This window comes from Oryctolagus cuniculus, chromosome 16 (assembly GCF_051225735.1).
Source record: "Oryctolagus cuniculus isolate XC-2025 breed Fujian yellow rabbit chromosome 16, ASM5122573v1, whole genome shotgun sequence".
Taxonomy (NCBI): Eukaryota; Metazoa; Chordata; class Mammalia; order Lagomorpha; family Leporidae; genus Oryctolagus; species Oryctolagus cuniculus.
The window spans coordinates 64,209,210-64,229,217 of NC_142882.1; the positions used below are offsets into that span (position 1 = coordinate 64,209,210).

General features: G+C 45.2%; 1 protein-coding gene across 14 annotated transcripts in view; it reads right to left on the reverse strand.

The window, feature by feature from the left end:
- Window positions 1-20,008, reverse strand: part of ELMO1 (engulfment and cell motility 1) — a 574,098-nt gene that overhangs the window by 465,046 nt on the left and 89,044 nt on the right. For 11 of the 14 annotated variants that reach the window (XM_070059729.2, XM_089316113.1, XM_002713762.6 and 8 more), the window contains one exon: window positions 293-443. In XM_070059729.2, coding sequence (XP_069915830.1) covers window positions 293-370 — 78 coding nt within the window. In that variant the 5' untranslated portion in view covers window positions 371-443. Of the gene's footprint in view, window positions 1-292; window positions 444-14,538; window positions 15,183-20,008 lie in introns of those variants that run through there. The other 3 variants (XM_070059728.2, XM_089316116.1, XM_089316111.1) reach the window with 1 other exon arrangement.

Here is a 20,008-nt window from a genome sequence, read left to right on the forward strand (position 1 = left end):
CTGTGTCAACTGCCCAGAGCTCAGTCCAACTGCCCCTCCTGCCTCCCCCACAGCTTCAGACACAAACCCTGTATTGACACAATCCAAGTAGATGTTGGAAGAGTACAAGTCTCCCATCCATCGCCACTGTATGTGGTACAGAAATCAAACCACACTGCAACTATTATTGCACAGATTTTTCATCACAGCCAGAGAGAGAAAGGGAAAGAAAAGACCTATCCAAAGACTATGAAAATTCTAATATCGGAGGGAAACCGAAAATAACTGCCCAAATAGTGGCCGAGTTACTAACCTGGTCAATTTCCATGAGCTTGGGGTAGGCGCCGGGCCATTCTATGGCCACCTTGACGATGTCCGCAGGTGGCGGCATTGTAAGCCCCGGAGTTGTCCAAAGCCAGTGGAACCGGGAATCCTACTGCGTAGACAGCTGCACGTGTCTAAACCTAATGGGGAATGAGAAAAAGAGAAAGAGAAGTCGCTCAGTATAAACGCAGGGCGAATTTTGCTTCATCACTTCCTGTTTTCACTGGCAGTTTAGGTATGAGAAACAGCTCCCTTTGGCGCTCGGGTACTGAAGACACAGGGGTGCAGCCAATGGCACCACAGGATCCTGGGGAAAGAAGAAAGATGGGGGGGTGGGGCGGTGCCAACGCCCTAGAGTCCAAGCCACCAGAAAATGCTGCCCTGGAGCGACAGCCCGCACAAGCCCTCGGTACCAAGAAAGCTGCCCCATAGCACCAGGTTGTGCTCAGAATGGTGCCCAGGGTCTGAACCCGCAGGGCTTACTCTGTCCAGAGACGCATGTAAATGCCTGGTGCTGAACAGTCTCCGGAAACACAGATTGCCCAGGAAGTCATGGTCAGGAAGCAGCTTTTATTTAAAGCATTTTCTGTGTGTCACAAATAGGTTTCTGCACTATAGCAACCAGGATATCATGAGGAACAAGAAATACCCCAAGAGTTCACACACGTGCACTCCCTCCCCAAGGTCAATCCACACAATGCGCCTTCCAGGAAGACAAGAAAGGGCACACATGCAGAAAGGATGGCCATCGGAAGAGGCCTTGAGTTCTCATTTGAATGAACCCTGCAGCTTACACAAAGGATGTAACAATTATTCTCTACTGCATCTTCCCAGGTTACCCCAATTCTTCTTTCAATTTGTATTTTTGAACAGGCAAAGCAGTCCCATGATTCAAACCTGTGTGTGTGCATCTTGGGGTGTATGAAGACAGAGTGGCAAGTCTCTCTCTGCCCATGTCGCCCAATACCCTTCCACTTCCTAACCCTCCAGCTATACAAAATTATTCATTTCTTAGGTAGCCCTCCGACACTGATTTACATATGGAAGACAAATACAAAATACAGTATTTCTTTTCCTCTCTTTTTATATAAAAGGTAGCACTGCTTTTTTAATTAATATATCTCCTAAATCTTTCTCTGTTGCTACAAAGAGAGCATCTTCATTCTACTTACAACTGCACAGTTCGTCTGATGGATGTATCCTCTGTGATGAACCAGTTTTCTGTTCTGGGCTTTCTGGCTGATTTTTTCTGCCCGTGGCTATTATAAACAAGCTTGAGATGCACAAATTTATGCATGCATCATTTTTCACATGTGCAAGTCCATCTTCACAAGCAAAATCACTGGATCATAGGGTATATGCAGGTAATCATAAATTTTGATAGTGATTTCTGAATATCCATTCCCTCTGGCAACTCATGAGGTTGCCTGTTTATACACAGCCTCACCCACATTTGGGATTTTTACAAACCTGACAGATTGAAAAACATATAACTCAATGTGCTTTTAACTGGCGGTTCTCTTAGTGGCTTGAAAGAGGAAAAGTCATATATGTTCAATTTTCTGTGAACTGTCCAAACCTTGCCCCTTTTCTATTGGGTCTTGGCCTTCTTTTAGACACTGATCTCTGTATGAAGATTTTAATCAAACGTGCATTTGTAAGCCTTGCAACCAGAGTAAGCCTTGTCTGTTACTATCCCAGATCTCAATAGCAGTTGGACATGACTGAGACAACAGGAAAGCAGAGTTAATACTGGAAGCCTCAAAGCAACACCAGGAGTTATATAAATACCTAACTTCGGCAGCACTGACAAGCAAAGGAAATGAACCAAAACAAAGCTGCCCGCTCCCTTGGTCAAAGATGATTAGGGCAGCCTGCTGTGAGGCTAATTGGTAGTAACCAGCAAGGGTCAATCTACAAAGCAGTGGTTTAGTCACTCATCCAACAAAGAATTATTGCATCTCTACTCTGTGCCAGGCCTATTCTCCAGCTGAGGATCCAGCAGCAAATCTGGGTGTGAAGTGGCAAAAAGGGACATGGAAACATATAAAGAGGTGAGGAAGGCGCATTGTGGTATGAGTTCAGTGAGGGGACTTCAAAAAGTTCTTGGGAAATGAAATTATCAGGTAAGTTTATTGTCAAGCTAGAAGTTTTGAAATCCATGCATCTGCAACATCTTCAAAGAGTTCGTGCAAAATGCATGTTATGAAAAGATTTTGCATGGATTTTCCAAAAATTTTACATTAAAATAAACTTACCTCCTAACTCCAATTTTCCTGGAACTTTGCAAAGAACCTTTATATCAGTGTGAGAAGGGCAGGGTACAATGTTAAGGGATAGCTTCACTGAGAAGCCAGCATCTGAGTGAAAAGTTATGAGAGGTGAGGAAGTCGGCCCATCTGGACAAAGCACATCCTAGGCCAACAGAACAAACAGCAAGTACAGAGGCCCCGAGGTGGGAACGTGTCTGATAAGTTCCTCAAGTGCCCAAAGCCAAGTAGGGGCAAGAGTAGTAAAAGACAGAATTCAAACAGTTTGTCCTGGCTTGGCGGGTCCATTCCCTGTGTTTTTGCACCACCCTCACCCCTAAAATCCACCACCCTCCTCGGTTTATGACTTCTAAAGTTAGAAGTTATGTCCATGTCCACCTGTTTGGAATGTAAATTGGCACAACATTCCACAGAGCCTTTGCCAAACTGTACCAAAAGCCTTAAGATTTTTGCATTTTCTTTGAGTAGTTTTTATTTTCTAGGATATTACCTTCATAAAATAATTATTAATTTAACTATAATAACACATATTGCTGTTTTGTTTACAACTGCCAAAACCTGCAACAATTAAACATCTAACAATAGAGACTTCTTAACTAATTAGTTGTTACACACAAACAAAAGCAAAAAGTCTGTACCTTGGGCTTCCTCTTCATTGTTCTGTACCCTCTTTGAGCACTTGAGAACTCTAAGAACAATGTATTCTCTCAGCACCACATCACTCCAATTCAGGATCGAAATTCAAATATACAGCCTAACAACTAAGAGAGCAGACCCTATTGTGAATACAGTCTGTATGTGAGTATCAGGTACCAGTATTCAAAACAAGGAACACATACTCTTAGGGTTAACAGAATATATAATACAAACAAACTGCATTTTGAGCACTCCTGTCCCACCTGTACATAAAACAGTCTAGAATTACACCCACAAGGTCATCTAACCTTCTAGGAATCAAAGGCTAGGCTTGTGTTTCTAGCCCTTAACTGGTATTTGTTTTTCAGAAGCCGTCCAGGGAAAAACCTGTTGAACAGGTGAGAATACACCCAAGGGGACTCAGAGGCCAGTGCTACACAAAGCAGCCATTGAGAGAGCAAGGATGCAAGGGGATTCCCCTTGGGAATTCACTTACCCAAGCCCAGTTAGACCTCATCCGTCTGCCCTACATTAACAAACAGCAAGAGCCAGGGAAGTACCAGCACTCCCCTGGGGTGGAGACAGAGGCACAACCGTCTAAATGCATGGTCTGCTTCACACTGTATCCTCACAATCTGCATTTCATCCTCTTGAATTTACATTTCTCTGAGGGGAAAGCCAGCTGTTATCAGCCTCCTCATTCTCATACAGTGTTCTTGTTCATTCTTTGTGATGGGGACTACTCCGTGCATGGAGAAAAGCTGGTTCACCACTGGCCTATACCCCTGAGTAGAGGTCAACAGCCCCCCTAGTTCACATCAAAAATGTCTCCAGGGGACAGGTGCTGTGGCATAGTGGGCTAAGCCTCTGCCTGTGGCGCTGGCATCCCATAAAGGCGCCAGTTTGAGTCTCAGCTGCTCCTCTTCTGACCTAGCTCTCTGCTATGGCCTGGGAAAGCAATAGAAGATGGCCCAAGTTCTTGGGTCCTTGGGCACCTGCACCAGCACGGGAGACCTGGAAGAAGCTCCTGGCTCCTAGCTTAGGATAAGCCCAGCTCAGGCCGTTGTGGCCATTTGGGGAGTGAACCAGCAGGTGGAGGACCTTTCTCTCCGTGCCAACCTCTCTCTGTAACTATCTCTCAAATAAATAATAAAAATATTCTTAAAAATTGTCTCCAGGCATTGCCAACATCCTCTGAGGGGCAACGTCATTCCAGCTAAGAAGTTGTGAGCCAGCATATCCTCTAGGAAGATTGCTAATGCTCAGGACAACTCATCCTTGAACTTAACAAAAGGCAAAGTGGTTTCATCATGCCCTGCAGGAAGTATCAACCCACAGGCTCAACTCTTGGCCAGACGTAACACATGGAAATGCATTCTAAAATCTTCAGTCTGGTGTCCTCTTGTGGGAAAATTAATCTGGTTGTCCATCTCTCCCCCACTACACCTTGAGTACTGTAAGGGCAAGATCCCCCTCCTGTCCAGGTCCACACAGGCCTTTTCACACACTGCTAATGGATACATGCACCCTGTACATGACTACCATCTCATTAGATGTACCAGCAGTAAAAGTGAGTTTAGTGTTGTCAAAATTACCCAAGTAGATACCCAGTATTACTTAAATTGCAAGTAAATATAACCTATATGAATTTATGTAGACAGCCAGGTACCATAATTCCCATACAAACTGAAATTTAAGAATCACTAAAGGGAAAAACAGGAGGTAAGTCTACACAGCTGGAAAGACATTTCAACCATTATGGGATCTATCAGATCCCCAGAGACAGCTAGGGAATGTGTGGACAATTCCAAAACTGTTCCTACTTGTCTGTTGGACTTATTTTATTCCATTTATTATTAAGATTCTCTAACTTTAATGTGCATGTTCAATGTCTTATTTATAATTGGGTGAATTAAATGAGATAGAAGAGTCACCTCTTGGGAGTTAGTGAAGTCTGCTTATCAGGTGCACTTGACTCTACACCTGCTGGGCAAGTCCATTCTTCTGCCCAGTGTCTCCATAGCTATGGATCACAGTCCCAGGTAACACAGAGAAATCACTGTTGATTGCCATCCAGAAGCCCATCTTTCGCTACACAGTGTACCTTGCCCAAAGTCCTCCACGCCTCTATTTGTGTTTGAAGTTCACTCACACTGTATTTTTTCCTCTTAAAGATCTGTTACAGCTCTACACGTTTCTCCAGGCAGCTTCCTTAGTTCTTGGGCTTTAAAATGTTCCTAAATACCTGATCGATGTTTTTGTTTTTCTAAATTTCCCATATAGTTTTAGCTTAGGGCTCTGCACTGGCTCTAAACTCTTTTGTCCCATTTCTAGCCTTTGTGCTTTACAATAAACCCCACAAGCAGGCCAAGAACAAAACCAAGCCTGTAAGGCCTTTCCTGTTGGGAAAACTAACATGCTTGCCCTGGTGAACTCTGCCAGCCACTCCCAACCCCACAGCACTGAAAGAGCCAGACAGATGGGCCATGGGAGGCCAGAGCAGATTCACAGGAGACAAACACCAAACAGCAGGAAAAATGATTCAACTCCAATTCCTCTGCCCTTTCTTTTCTCCCCAGAAAAGTTATCCTCTACACCACTAACCATCATTATCCACTGGTGATAGATAATGAGTTTAGGATGATCATGGGGGATCTTGGGGAGGGAACTACTAGTTCTGTATTTTAAATGTTGAATGGTGGGGCCAGTGCTGTGGTGTTAATAGGTTAAGCCTCTGCCTGTGGCACCTGCACCCCATAAGCTGGTGTTCCAGCTGCTCCACTTCCAATCCAGCTCTCTGCTAATGGCCTGAGAAGGCAGTGGAAGATGGCTCACTTGGGCCCCTGTACCCATGTGCGAGACTGGGAAGAAGCTCCTGGCTTGGGATTGGCCCAGCTCAGGCCATTGCAGCCATTTGGAGAGTGAACCAGCAGATGGACTACTCCTTTCTCTCTGTAACTTGGCCTCTCAAATAAATAAATCAATCTTCAAAAAAAAAAAAGTAAATGTTGAGAGGTGCCTGTTAGAAAACACCATTTCCCTTTTCGCTTAGTTATGAAGAAGAAGAAATGTTCTTTGGAACGGCACCTACTAAAAGCAGCCTTCCATTCACCCCATCCACTCTCCTCAGCTTTGCTGGACTTCTCTTGCTTACACTTTTAAGGATGCCACTCCCACCATGCATGGTACACTCTACCTTGGAAGACCCATGCAACAGGCATGGATGAAAGTTTTGTTCTCTTCATTGTGCTGCATCCTTTTATTCCAAATGCAGTGATACTATGGCAATACTATACTACACTCTATACTACACAATACTATACTCTACTACTTAGGTCCAAAATACAGGGACAGGCACTGTCAGCTTGACCCTATTCAGGGTGCTGTGGTGATCCAGGCTTGTTGAACCCTGTCTTTACTCCTCCCACCCTTTTAAAAAAAATGTATTTATCTATTTGAAGGGAGAGTTACAGAGAGAAGAAGAAGAAACAGAGACAGAAAGATGTTCCATTTACTGGTTCACTCCCCAGTGGCTACAATGGCCAGGGCTGAGTCATGCTGAAGCCAGGAGTCTGAAACTCCATCCAAATGTCTCATGTAGCTACAGGGACTCAGACATCTGGGCCATCTTCTGTTGTTTTCCCAGGCACATTAGCAGGGACTTGGATCGGAAGTTGAACAGCCAGGACCTGAACCAGAGCCCACATGCAATGCCGGCATCACAGATGGTGGCTTAACCTGCTACCCATGACACTGACCCTCACTTCCCTTTTCAAAATGGTTCAGGGAGTGACAGCCACTCCTCTTGATTAGTGCTACAGATAAGCAATGTCTGTCAGGGAGGGCCGTAGGGGCAGGAGTGTCGGGCATGTGCCCCTCACACTTGTCAGGCCAGACGGGTGCAAATATGGGGAGTACTCTTTTGGATTCTGCATCTATAAAGGACGTGATGGCCATTCTAGGGACAGCAGAGAGCCAAGGAGGAAGGTTAACGCTTCAGAACTGAGGGAACATTATGCATTCAGAATGGAACGCAGGTGCATTTAGGGGGAAAAAAATCAGGAGACAACTGAATTAAATGTGGAAGCACAATAATGTATTTTATGTATATGCTATTGACAAAAGCTACCCATGGAAATCTTAGTAATAACTCAGCCCATTTACTTGCCAGGTGGGAAAATGTATTATTGACTACTGTTGGCATGCAACATAATGGAAAACTGCAACATGATGGAATCTATGCTTTCACATCATCCTGAAGCCTGTGGGACAGATGTCAGAGGGGCTTTGGCAGGAGCTGAAAGCAGGCACTGGCCTGGGCACTGGGTCGCTTACTCCTCACTACAGCCCTGAGTGAGAGCTGTTATTATCGGCAGCAAACTAATGAAGATACTAAATCTTAAATATTCGCAGGGTGCCTGAGGTCTCTCCAAGGGTTGGAGATGCCTCTTATGGGTTGCATTATGTCCCTCCAAAATTCTTTTGCTGAAGTCCTAGCCCCAGGTACATCAGAATGTGGCTGTACTTGGAGAGTTATATGAGGTCTTTAGGGTGGGCCCTAACCCAGCAGGACTGGGGAGTCCACATTTAGTTTTAAGATACAACCTGGATGCGGACAGGAACAGCAGAAAGATGTGTGCAGACACAGCAAGAAGACAGCCGCCAATTAAAAGACTTCAAAGTGTTCATTGAAAAATGAAATTTAAGGTGAGTTTACGATGCAAAAAACAACTAGAAATCTATGCACAGTTTTTATATAATACTCTTTTTTTTCCCCCATGAGTCTACTGATATTTCCTTGTATCAGCCAGAAAAACAGCCCCAGAAGCAACCAATTCCTAATGACTTCATGATCTTGGTCTTTTAGCCTCAAGAACTGAGGAAATCATTTCTTCGCTCTAAGTCACCGTCTCACAGCAGCCCTGGGAAACAAACCAACATCAAAGACAGAAACTATGAGGAAGCAACTGATGATTTGAAGCAAAGGAACTTAAAACTTCTGCATTCCGCCGCAGGCACTTGGCCTCAGGTAAAGATACCTACATCTAACACCTGACTTTGGTTCCTGGCTTTCATTCCTGATTCCAGATTCCTGCTGACGCAAACTCTGGGAAGCAGCAGGGACGGCTCACGTAATTGGGTTCCTGTCACTCATGAGAGACCAGAGTGGAGTTCCTGGCTCCTGGCTTCAGCTTGGCCAGGCCCTGGCTGTTGTGGCCATTTGAGGAGTGAACCAGTGGATGAAAGGTCTCTCTCTTTCTCCCTTGCCCTCCCTCTGAAATAAATTAGTAAATTATAAAAAGAACTCATTTATAGAGATAAATTTCACTAAGTGGACCTTAACAGTCATAAACATTAATATTTTAACTGCAAAAAGGGGGGGGGGGGAGATAGATGTTAAACATGTATCAGCTGAATAAACACAACACTTTTTTAAGTTGCTAAAAAAAAAAAAAAAACAGATGAGGGAATTCAAATTGAAAATATGCCTAGCTAGACACTGCCTGAGGATAAGTCCATCACATCTTACTCCAGCGCTTTCTCCTTACACAGAGCTCTAGGGAACATATGCAGTTTCAGGTTTTGGCCATCCTGAGAGCTTTTCCATCTCTCTTGTGAGTGGCAGGCCCTTCCCCACTGGCTACTGGTCAAGAACCAGCACATGGCAGACTGGGCCAATGACTGCCCTCCTCCCTCACACCAGTGCCTGGTCCAAAGGACAGACACAGGATCCAAGCAAATCGACTCCTGAAGATTGACTGCAGAGGCCCCAGAAGAAGGAGTCTGCAGCCATGTTCCTTCCACCTGGGGAGGGCCCGTCTGCAACAGGATGGAATGAGGCAAAGAGAAGCAGGGACCAGCTAAGGGCACAGGTGTTACAGAGGGAAAGAGAACAAGAGTCTAAAGGGTACATCTCTGATCCCTGACCTCTTCCTTCAATTCTCTGAGCTATCCTAATATGTTTCCTAGATATACAACCTCATAAATACCCCATTCTGCTAAAGGACTGTGACTTGGGATTCTGTTACTTGTGTGCCCGAAATCTGTTAACACATCAGCCCTACCATATCTGTTTACTGCCCCGAGTTATAATCTTGTCACTGGATGACTGGCACACAAAACACACACTGAAGCCGCCTAATCCAACCTTGCAGCCAAGTGAGAACAATCTTTGCTCTCCTGTTCCAGAGTTCTTATGTCTGTTGCCCTTTCCTCTCTGGGACAGCTAACAGGAGACACACATGGATTTAGGGAATTCGTCTCACTCCAGCACTGCCCACACAACACCACTTCTCTGAGATATTAATCAGTGCAATGCAAAATAGAGGCAAGTCTCCTGGAAAACACTGAATCTGGAATGAGAGGTACAAATAACAAGTTCACGTGCTGTGTATTTTTCATGACAATAGTATGGAAGACATACTGTTATAGCCTGTTTCCCAGACAAGGAAAGCAAGATGCGCAGATACTAGGTTACGTGCAGACCATCTCCCATCCACAAACCGAGCCCAATCTGAATGCAAGGCACGCCTATCTGATTCCACAGCCCTTGTTTGTATTCCCTCTAGCCTTCTCTGAGAAAGGGTTCTTTTTTGTCAGGACTTCTCAGGGCCTTGAATGTAGCTGCATGTATGCTGTGAAATCTCCATATGCAATTTATAATGTTTTTCAAATGTATCTCTCCAGAGGCTGTTTTGTTTTGCTTTGTTTTTGCACGGAATACTCCGTGGCACTAGTTTCTCCTGGAAATGATGCTTTGAGGCTGTGTGCCTTCTCTGCATCTCAGGAAAAAAAGGAACAGCCGAATAGTCTTGGCCAGAAATGCAATGGAAAGTGGCAGAGAAAAGTCATTCCTTTAGAACCATATTGAATTATCATCACCTGTATCCTGGAATTGTAGGAAAGCAGTCCAACTCTATGGAGTAACTCTTTCCAGTTCACATAAGCATTTAAGCACAGCTATGATTGTAGAAATTAACAGAACATAAACAGTAAAAGAAAGAAATACACGTAGTTGTGATCACTTGAACGTGAACACCTCACTCTCCACATTAAACCTGTGGATAATGACTTGGGACCCATTGCTTATAAATCTTTCACAGCCTGCCTCCAAGTGCCACCAGTGCATCTTCCCAACCACGTCCTCCCTTGCTCCCCACCCTCTCACCCCCATGTACATGCAATCAGGGCAGACACAGCAGATTGTTTGTCCCGATGTTACTCAACTGTCCACGTGCAGGGCTTGCTGCTAGCACTGTTTATAGAAGGCAGGCCCCAGACTAGCAAGGTCAGCATTATTCTCCAAGGGTGCCATGCTCTGAGTGATGATGGAGAGAACATGTGACAATGAAAGGAGCCAAGAGCCGCCATAAAAAAAAATGGCCTTAATAAAACAGTCCTGGGAAATGGGGAGTAAACTAAGTTCACAGAGAAAGCAGATAGCTACTAGCCAGAGATAAGGGCTACTACCCAGAGATAAGGGCTACTACCCAGAGATAAGGGCGGCAGAACATCCTGGTATGCACATAAGCCCCCTCCCCTGTGCTTGTTCAAGCTTAACAAAGAAACTGCGAGACACGTAGGGCACGTAGCCACCCCTTTCTGCTCTTCAAGGACCCCCTCCCCTTGTCCAAGCTTAGACACGTAGGGCACATAGCCCCGGTTTCTGTTCTCTCCTCCTCCTCGACGACCTCCTCCCCTTGTAGTTACCCAATAAACTTACGCCACCCTATGGTATGTTAATTTTGTGGTTTTGCCCCTTAAAAGCTGTGTGAGATAGCTGCTCGGGGCTCCTCTCGCTTGCTTGCTGCTTGCAGCAGCAGGGGGCCCATTTGCGCAAATGAAATAAAAATTACCTCCTGCTCTATTGCATCGTCTGGTCTGGAGTCTGTGTTTCTGGGGTCGTCACAAGAGGACACCGCTTTTGGGGTCCTACATTTGGGGGCTCGTCCGGGATTTGGGGGACCCCAGACTCCCACACTCCATCGGCCTGACGGAGGTAAGTTTGCTTACTTGTGTGTTATTGTAATTGTGGTTTGTACTGTTTGTCTTTGTCTGCCAGGGCGACGTGGAATCCGTCCTGGGGCGGTTTGTACTGTTTGTCTTTGTCTGCCAGGGCGACGTGGAATCCGTCCTGGGGCGCCTGTACAGGCTCAGTATTGACTGGACCAGTGGGGGAGACAGACGTGTCCTGAGACCCCTGGTTCAACCCTGGAGGACGCTCCAGTGGTGGTCTGGGAAGGAGGGAAAGAGGGAATTTCCCTTCTTCCAGGGGAGAGCCTGGCCAGATGGCCGCTCCCTTCTGATAGTTTCGGTTTTGTCTCGGTCTGTTGCCGTGTGGCTTGTGATTTGTGTTCTGTGTGTCGCTGTTTTTGTTGTCCTTTATCTCTCACTGTCTCCCCCATCTGTTTTTATTGTTGTGTTTGATTGCTAGATGTATACTTGTATGAAAAATGTGTATTGTATTCTTATGATGTGTTAATTATGTCTACTTCTCAATGCAACTCTAGGGCCAAATGTAAGGACAAATTTTTGGAATGGAGAGGCTTGTACCTAGATTTGGCTCTGGTAACCAAGAAACTTTGCTGCTGAATGACCTTCTCCTGCTCCTTGGGAGCCTGGCCAGTTCCCGGGGAGGAGGATAAAGGAATGTTTTCTGATAAATAGGTGGGCATGCTTCATGTCTCGGCTCTCTGGCCAAGACCCGAGATGGGACGCACTGCTTGCCTAACATCTTGGCAATGAGCCACCCTTGTCCTTGGGGGAGCCGGAGCAAGCCTCTGTTGCTGCTGTTTCATCCTGGGGGAACACGTAGTCAAGCTGAATATTAAATGTGCCCGTAATGATTACATGATCAATTGGCTACTGTGATTGAGGTGTTCTGTGACAGTCCCTTTAATGAGAAATTAACAAAATGGATTAATAACAGGACATTCAGGACCTGACGCTCTGCTTGGTATGTCATTACAAAAATCATCAAGGAGGGCTATGCCTGATAAATGAGGGTGCTATAAATGTGGGCAGTAGGGACATGTACAAAAATTGTCCAAAAGTCAAAAATCAAAATAAGGCTCTTCCTGGGATTTGCTTCCAGTGCTAAAGGGGAAGGCATTGGGACAATAAATGTCACTCCAAAACTGATAAAGAAGGTAATTCATTAAAAAACAGAGTTCAGGAAACTGGAAGCGGGGCCAGCCTCAGGCCCTCCCTACAGGGATCAGTGGACCATCTTGCTATAGTATCATTAAAGCAATGGAGCCATGTTTATTGCAACATTCTGTTAATCTATGCTCCTTTACCATCTTTCCTGTAAATAATTTTAGTGTGCACTACAAGGCTTGCAGTGTATTTCTTGTGGATTAAACTAAAAGTAACTAAGTCTGTGCACAGCAGACAGCTGAAAAGTAATTTACTGTCACAAATTGGCATAGTTGGCAGGATCCGCAAGTATGCAAAGCAATGCCTTTCTTTAAAAGAAAAACTGAAGTTGCATGTGTAACCTGTGATGTTCCTGGCTGGAAAGACCTTCAGTTCGCCTCTTTGGTGAAGGAATGGGCTCTCTGCTCAGAATCGAGTGAGAATTGGGATGGCAAGTTACAGAGTGCACAGCCTCTACAAGTTATTGAGGTTTTGCTATCAGTGCCGGTGGAAAAGGGGGATGAACTATAGGCTTTGGGGAGGTGAGAATGGATTTTGTTATCTGCATACTGATGCATGTGTAAGCAATTGGAAAAATAAGTACAGGATAAATGTAAATTGGAAAAAAGAAAATGCTGCCCTTTGGAGTCAAACTGCTAGATAGTGGTAGAAAAAAATTAAATCTGTACCTGGGGGATGTTATTTTAACATTACTAACAATGTGCCATATATAGAGTCTGTTATTGATAAACTTAAGAGTAAAATGCAACATATGTTTATTACTAACCCACTATTCATTTGAAGGGTTTCAATGGATTCATTGGTTATTAATGTTGGCTGGACTGCTACTGCTTTTCCTACTTTGTATGGGATGTCTTCCGTGTGTTCTGCATTTTATGCTGACTTCCCTATAGTATGAATGGACTGAGATTCATCATTTAAAACTTCGTACCAAGCCTCCTTTGTAATCAAAATAATTGATATTTGGCTGTATGTTTCATCTCTCACCTAATGTTGGGCTGGAATGGTACTCAAAGACGGGTAAGACGCTCAGCATCCTGTACCAACCTAAGACAGGGCTCTAGGCCAAGCTGCCAGAGTTACCGATGACGGGTAAGGACAGAGATGACTGAGGGCAACCTAAGACAGAGGCCATTCTCAATTTAAAAAAAAAAAAGGAGGAGATGTGGGGACCCATGGCTGGCCATGGGCCCACATGCTAAGGCCTGGCTTGCTGATCATTGGCATTAGTCCTCACGCAACAGTATCAAGCCCTGGCCACCAGTGACCGTATTGAAACCCCTCATTAATGGCACACAATTTTAGGATTAAAATTAGTTCAAAGAGAAAATGGGGGAATGAAAGGAGCGGCCGAGAGCCGCCATAAAATGGCCTTAATAAAACAGTCCTGGGAAATGGGGAGTAAACTAAGTTCACAGAGAAAGCAGATAGCTACTAGCCAGAGATAAGGGCTACTACCCAGAGATAAGGGCTACTACCCAGAGATAAGGGCGGCAGAACATCCTGGTATGCACATAAGCCCCCTCCCCTGTGCTTGTTCAAGCTTAACAAAGAAACTGCGAGACACGTAGGGCACGTAGCCACCCCTTTCTGCTCTTCAAGGACCCCCTCCCCTTGTCCAAGCTTAGACACGTAGGGCACATAGCCCCGGTTTCTGTTCTCTCCTCCTCCTCGACGACCTCCTCCCCTTGTAGTTACCCAATAAACTTACGCCACCCTATGGTATGTTAATTTTGTGGTTTTGCCCCTTAAAAGCTGTGTGAGATAGCTGCTCGGGGCTCCTCTCGCTTGCTTGCTGCTTGCAGCAGCAGGGGGCCCATTTGCGCAAATGAAATAAAAATTACCTCCTGCTCTATTGCATCGTCTGGTCTGGAGTCTGTGTTTCTGGGGTCGTCACAAGAGGACACCGCTTTTGGGGTCCTACAACAAAAGTTAGCTATCTCTTTTCTCAGCAAATGGATTGCCAGTAACTGAGCATGTCATGTCGTGTTCATTGTTCACAATGCCCCCTCTATCTCAAACGGCCTTTCTTCTCCTCTGAGTCTGATTCCAAAACTCCCACCAAGACTTCAAAGCCAACCTCTGAGCAATTTCCCTGACCCCAGAGCCTCCCAAGCCAGAAACATCGCCAGAATCTGGCAGGGATTGCTGCGATCCTACAATGACCTACCAGATCTCTTTTCCACACCTTATCCCGAGAGCTTCTGTGAGGTCCCAAGGGTAGCAATCACATCTTATTCATCTCTGTAGTTCCAGTCCTGAGCAGATGACACAGCCAAGAACTGCTCAGTATTTTTCAGACAAGTAAATGAATGAACGCATACATCACTTTTTCCTCAAATGCAAACTGAGAGATTAAAAAAGGTTGTGAAGAGTTATTCACGCCAATGATGCATTTTTAAAATCCACGATTCCTCACCCAAAAACCTTCAGGCATTTCTTCAAGTAGCAACTATTCATTTGTCTCATTGGACAGAAATAGAAGCAGAGCCACTCAGAGGTGAGAGCAGGGCTGATTGCAGATTCCTTTTCCTCCTGGAGAAATTCTGTCAAAAACAGGATGAGCCCCACGCTGGGCTGCTAGTCCTCTTCCCTTCCCTGCAAGCTCTCTCCACTTGGGGAATCAGCATTTCAGCTGCAAAGTTCATTATTTTGCAAACTAATGCACACACTTCCGCCCTGGTTCTGGTTTTTGGATATTTGCTTTTCAAATTCCTTTTCAGCTGTTGTAATGCCAGTGAGTGCTCCCCTCCTCCCAGCAAGCCCCGTCACTCAGGGATGTGTACAGACATTCCCCAGCGGAGGAGGCAGAGCCCAGGCCCAGTTCCCTATCATAGAACCCAGACTGGAGGCCACAGGAAATGCTGGAGTGATTCCACCATCCTGTGAGCCAAACACTCAAAGTTTCCAAACCTGCTGATCAAAAAAACAATATGCGAAACTTCTCTCTCCGCCTCTCTGTAGCAACAGCCATCCTGGGAAACTCTGATTGCATCAGATTACCAGCGAGGGCCTATGCAGAACATGGAGTGCTGTGATGTGCCTCCACCTGACAACCTGCACACACAGAATTTGTCCCCGGGCACAGTCAGGCATGATGCTGGATGGCCAGACACATTGCATGGAGTGGCATTAGCCTCACTTTTCCTCCTCCCCTCAGGTCCTTTGGGTTTCATTCCCCAGAAGAGCACAGGCTTAAAAATGTGAGGGTTCGGGGTGGGGGGTGGGGTCGCAGGTTGACTGGATGTTAAGGTCCAAAGCTCTGAGATTTTGGACAGCTTATACACCATGTCTGACCCTCCACATCCTTGTCTGTAAAAATGGAACGTCAGCAGTGCAGTGGGTTCAGAAAACAATACCCCAAAAGATGGTATTTTTGCATATTGAGAACTTTGAACTGGAGGGCGCTGGAAGGGTGTCTGAAGTAATCTCTTTCTGTCTACTGCCCTTTCTCCTGCCTTCTCCTTTCTCCCCAAGGCAGGCCATAGATATGGGACCTTCCCTTCCCCCAAGTCAGCCATAAAGCCTACCACTATTGCTCCAGTATTCCACCATCATAAAGAAATCCTCTGATCTCCAGTGTCTGATAGGTCATAAGATGCTCATTCCAGAAAGTTCTGCCCCATGCCCAAGAGAAAAGAATGCTACAGATAGAGGTCAAAAAGAATCCAACCAGACAGGCCCTGCTGCGTGATCCCACTCAGCCCGTTACTATCAGATTAAACTCCAGTCTCATTCCTGCATAGCTGCCCATTCTTCATCAGACCTAAGCATACAAATAGGAAGGTTTTCTTGGACCTCTCGGTCTTTACTTTTGAAGGCTCCAGCGTCATGCAAACTTCAATTAGACAAACTTGTTATGCTTCCCTTGTTAATCTACCTTTTGTGAGAGGACTGTTGGCTGTGACCTTTATGGGGGGGGGGGGTGGCGCTCCTTTCCACCCCTACAGTGCCTTCTTCATAGGACTGCTATGAAGAGGAATTCTGAAGGGCCTGCCCTTGCTCTCATTCACACATGCAGGGTACCTGGATGAATGAAACTAGGGATACACATTTCATGAGACGCAGAAGCCCCACCGCATGGGAATGCAGAATTGGGCAGACTTTTATGACACAAGAAATGATAACTTCTCTTAGAAGTCCAGAGAGGACTGCTCAGATTTAGAGATTTTTGTTCTGGGGTTTATAGGATGTGCAGAAAGTTTAATGTGCATGGCTAAACTGAGAAATTGGAGGAGGAGAGTCAGGGGTAAGATTCTGGGGGGATTTCCGTGCATTACAAGAACAGAGGATCACAGAGAACAGCCTGAGCAGATACCCTGATGGAACACAAGACACTCCTTCATCTCCCAAACACAGGCCTAGCCCTCCCAGGAAAGTTTGCTGGTATAGGGAGGTGTTCAAGACTCAACTGGTTCTGAACCCTTTCTCCTCAAGCAGAAGTGGATGTTGTCCCAAGTTACAAGGCAGCGGAGTCCTTCAAAAAGGACTCAAGGGGTGCTTCTCCACAAAGGGGAACTTGCCCCCATGGTTACTGTGTAACTTCCCCAATTGTACGTCCTTCTAGCCTTACAAAATGACATCTGTTCTTTTCGGACTAAGAGACAGATCTCCCAGCAAGTAGACAGAGGGTAGGCATAACCTACTTGGGGCCTGATGAGCATGTCTCAACAGATCAGAGCCCAGCTGCTCCCCACAAGCTGTGATGTTAGGGGAGGCTTAAGACATGGGGATTACTCAGCTCCACCTATACATAGAGTGTGTCTTATCATGGCTCTAAATAGAAGAATGTTCAGTGTTCATTTCCCCATTTTCAGTGTTTTAGATAACCATTAGCCTTCTATATTTATAGGTTTTACATTCAAGGATTCAACTTGCATGGCTCAAAAATACTTAGAAAAGGGATGGGGGCATTATAGGGCAACAACAGGTGAAGCCAATGCTTTGGCCACTCACGTCTCATATCAGAGTGCCCAGAATTGAGTTCTGCCTCCACACAGAGCCCAGCTTCCTATTAATGAACACCCCAGGAGGCAGCAAATGATAGCTCAAGTATGGGTCCCTGTCATCCACCTGGGAGATGGAGTTCCTGGCTCCTGGCTTTTGTTTGATCCAGTCTCAACTGTTTCAGGCAATTAGGGAGTAAACCAGTGTATGTAAGATGTCTCTGTCTCTGTCTCTTGCTCCTATTCTCTGTCACTCTGCCCTTCAAATAAGCAGAAAATAACTACAATTTTCAAAAAATAAAAATAGGAGCAGACATTTGGCACAGTAGTTAAGACACCACTTGGATCCCTTATCAGAGTGCCAGGGTTCAAGTCCTGGCTATGCTTCCAATTCCAGCTTTCTGCTATGCACACCTCAGATGGCAGCAGGTGAAGGCTCAAGTATTTGGGATCCTGCTACCAATGGAAAGACCCAGATGGGGTTCTTAGCTTCTGGCTTTGGCTGTAGTGGGCATTTTCGGGATTGATTATGGGATATCTCTTTGTCTCTCACTCTGTGCTTCTGCCTTTCAAACACATTAAAATGTTTAAAAAAAAAAAGAATGCTGTATAACAATTATCTACGTATCATTTACATTGTACTATTAGGTATTAAAGTAAACCAGAAATTATTTAAGGTATATGGGAAGATATGTGTGGGTTCTTTGCAAATTCTAGACCACTGTATATAAAGGATTTGAGGGTCCATGGATTTTGGTTATCTGTGGGTATCCTGGAACCAAGCCCACATAGATATGGAGGGGCAACTGCATTTTCTCCCTCTGGTTAAGAGGCACAAATCCACATTCCAAAAAAAGCCACAATGTTTCCTTTTTGCTTCTTTTACCTTGGATTGCTCTGTCAGAACTCCGGGCACTTTGTTTTTATCAGAGTTCTCCCACAAGTTTTCTGGAATTTGTTTATAAGCAAAATACTGTTAGGGCACATGCTATCAGCATGGCCATTTGCCACACTTTGAAGAGCTTTTCACACAATCTGGATGACAGCGGCTCCAGTGGCTCCCATGCAGGATGCTTCCCGACAAAAGGCTTGCTCGTCAGTAGACATGTAGGTGAAGCCAGGAATGCCTGACCCCGTTCAGTGAAGCCTGGAGGTGCTAAATGACAGCTGCAGGCACATATTTGGGCTGTAGTTCTGTTCTGGAAGCTGATATCATTAATTCCATCCTGAGGTTGCAGATCAGATCTGCTTATAACCATCGTCCCAAGGATGACACTCTAGATGGCTTTATTCCTCAATGCTCATTTTCCCTCACTTTGGCCTGGGCAGAGCTGCCCCACAACCTGTCTGCACTCTCCAGGAAGTGATCAGATGAAACGCTTTAAGAGGAAAACAGATAGAGGAACTTCCAACTCCCTGTGGGCTGTTTGCTAATCTAGGACCTTTGAAAATTTACTTTGGTGTCTCTTCTATCCGCCATTAGCAGGATGGCAATTATTTAGAATCCCTTTTATCTGCATTCAGTTTTATCAAGCATAGAAATCAGCTTGTGAATATCTACTTCGATCAGGATTCTGCGTGAAAAATACAAACTGATGACAATATAAACACACCCAGAAGCTTGACTGATGAGGTAAACTGAACAAAAATTAGAAAATGCATCTTATTATATTATTAATATATTTCGCCCTACCTAGAAAAATTATCAGGTACTATATATCTGTGTGGAACACTTGAGTTCCACTGACAGATCTGGTCCTGGGGGCAGATTCTGGGACCTAATTCTCTGAGGCATGAATTTGATGAGTGAGGTCAAAGAAAATTGGATTCCACTAGACACCTAAGAATCTTTCTTTTCTCAGCCTTTCAAAACAAGGTCAACGCCTACAAAGTTCATGGAGGGAAGATGGCAAAAGAAAGAGAACAGGTTTTAGAGGCAGACAGACTCAAATTCAAAATGAAAGCAGACCTTGATTTAAGCCATGGCATAAGATGGCAGGATTTGCACTTTACTTCTCTCTACAGGAAGAACATACAGGAATGGGGCAAGGATGGACAGGATGGACACATGTAGGTTAGAAAGAAAGCAAATGCTGACAGTGGCCTGGGCTGGGATGGCCCTGGACATGGAGAAGGTGATGGATTTACAGGTTATTTAAAACATAAAGATCCAATGGCGTTGATAATAGGGGAAGAGCAACAACCTGCAGTCAAGGGTAGCTCTTGATTTTGGCACCTGTAAGAGGACAGATGGTGCTGTCTTTAGCTGAGATAGGATGAATTCAAACAGAAGATGGACCCCCAGCCTGTTTGCTGCCCAGAGTCATGTCAATGTGTGCACAGACTCATCTGGAGGAACAGGTGGTAAAATCCGGGCCATTAGTAGAAGAGCCACTCTCACTCACCTCTTCCTTGCAGACCCAGCTGCTTTACCGCAGATTGCATCTAAAATGCATGGCTATTTCTTTATTAAAAAGTGAGAAGGCAGAAGAGAACAGAGCTACAGCCAGAGACAGGGCTCAGACTGTTCATGTTCTGATCCTAGATTTACTGCCTCTTAGCTTTGTGGCCTTGGAAAAACTCTCCTCTGAGCCTCAGCCCCCTCAATGGTAAGACAGAGGAAACCACAGGACCTATTTCAGAGGTTCGTTAGGATGAGTACAAAGATGAGGATGATAGCAGCTACATAAAATA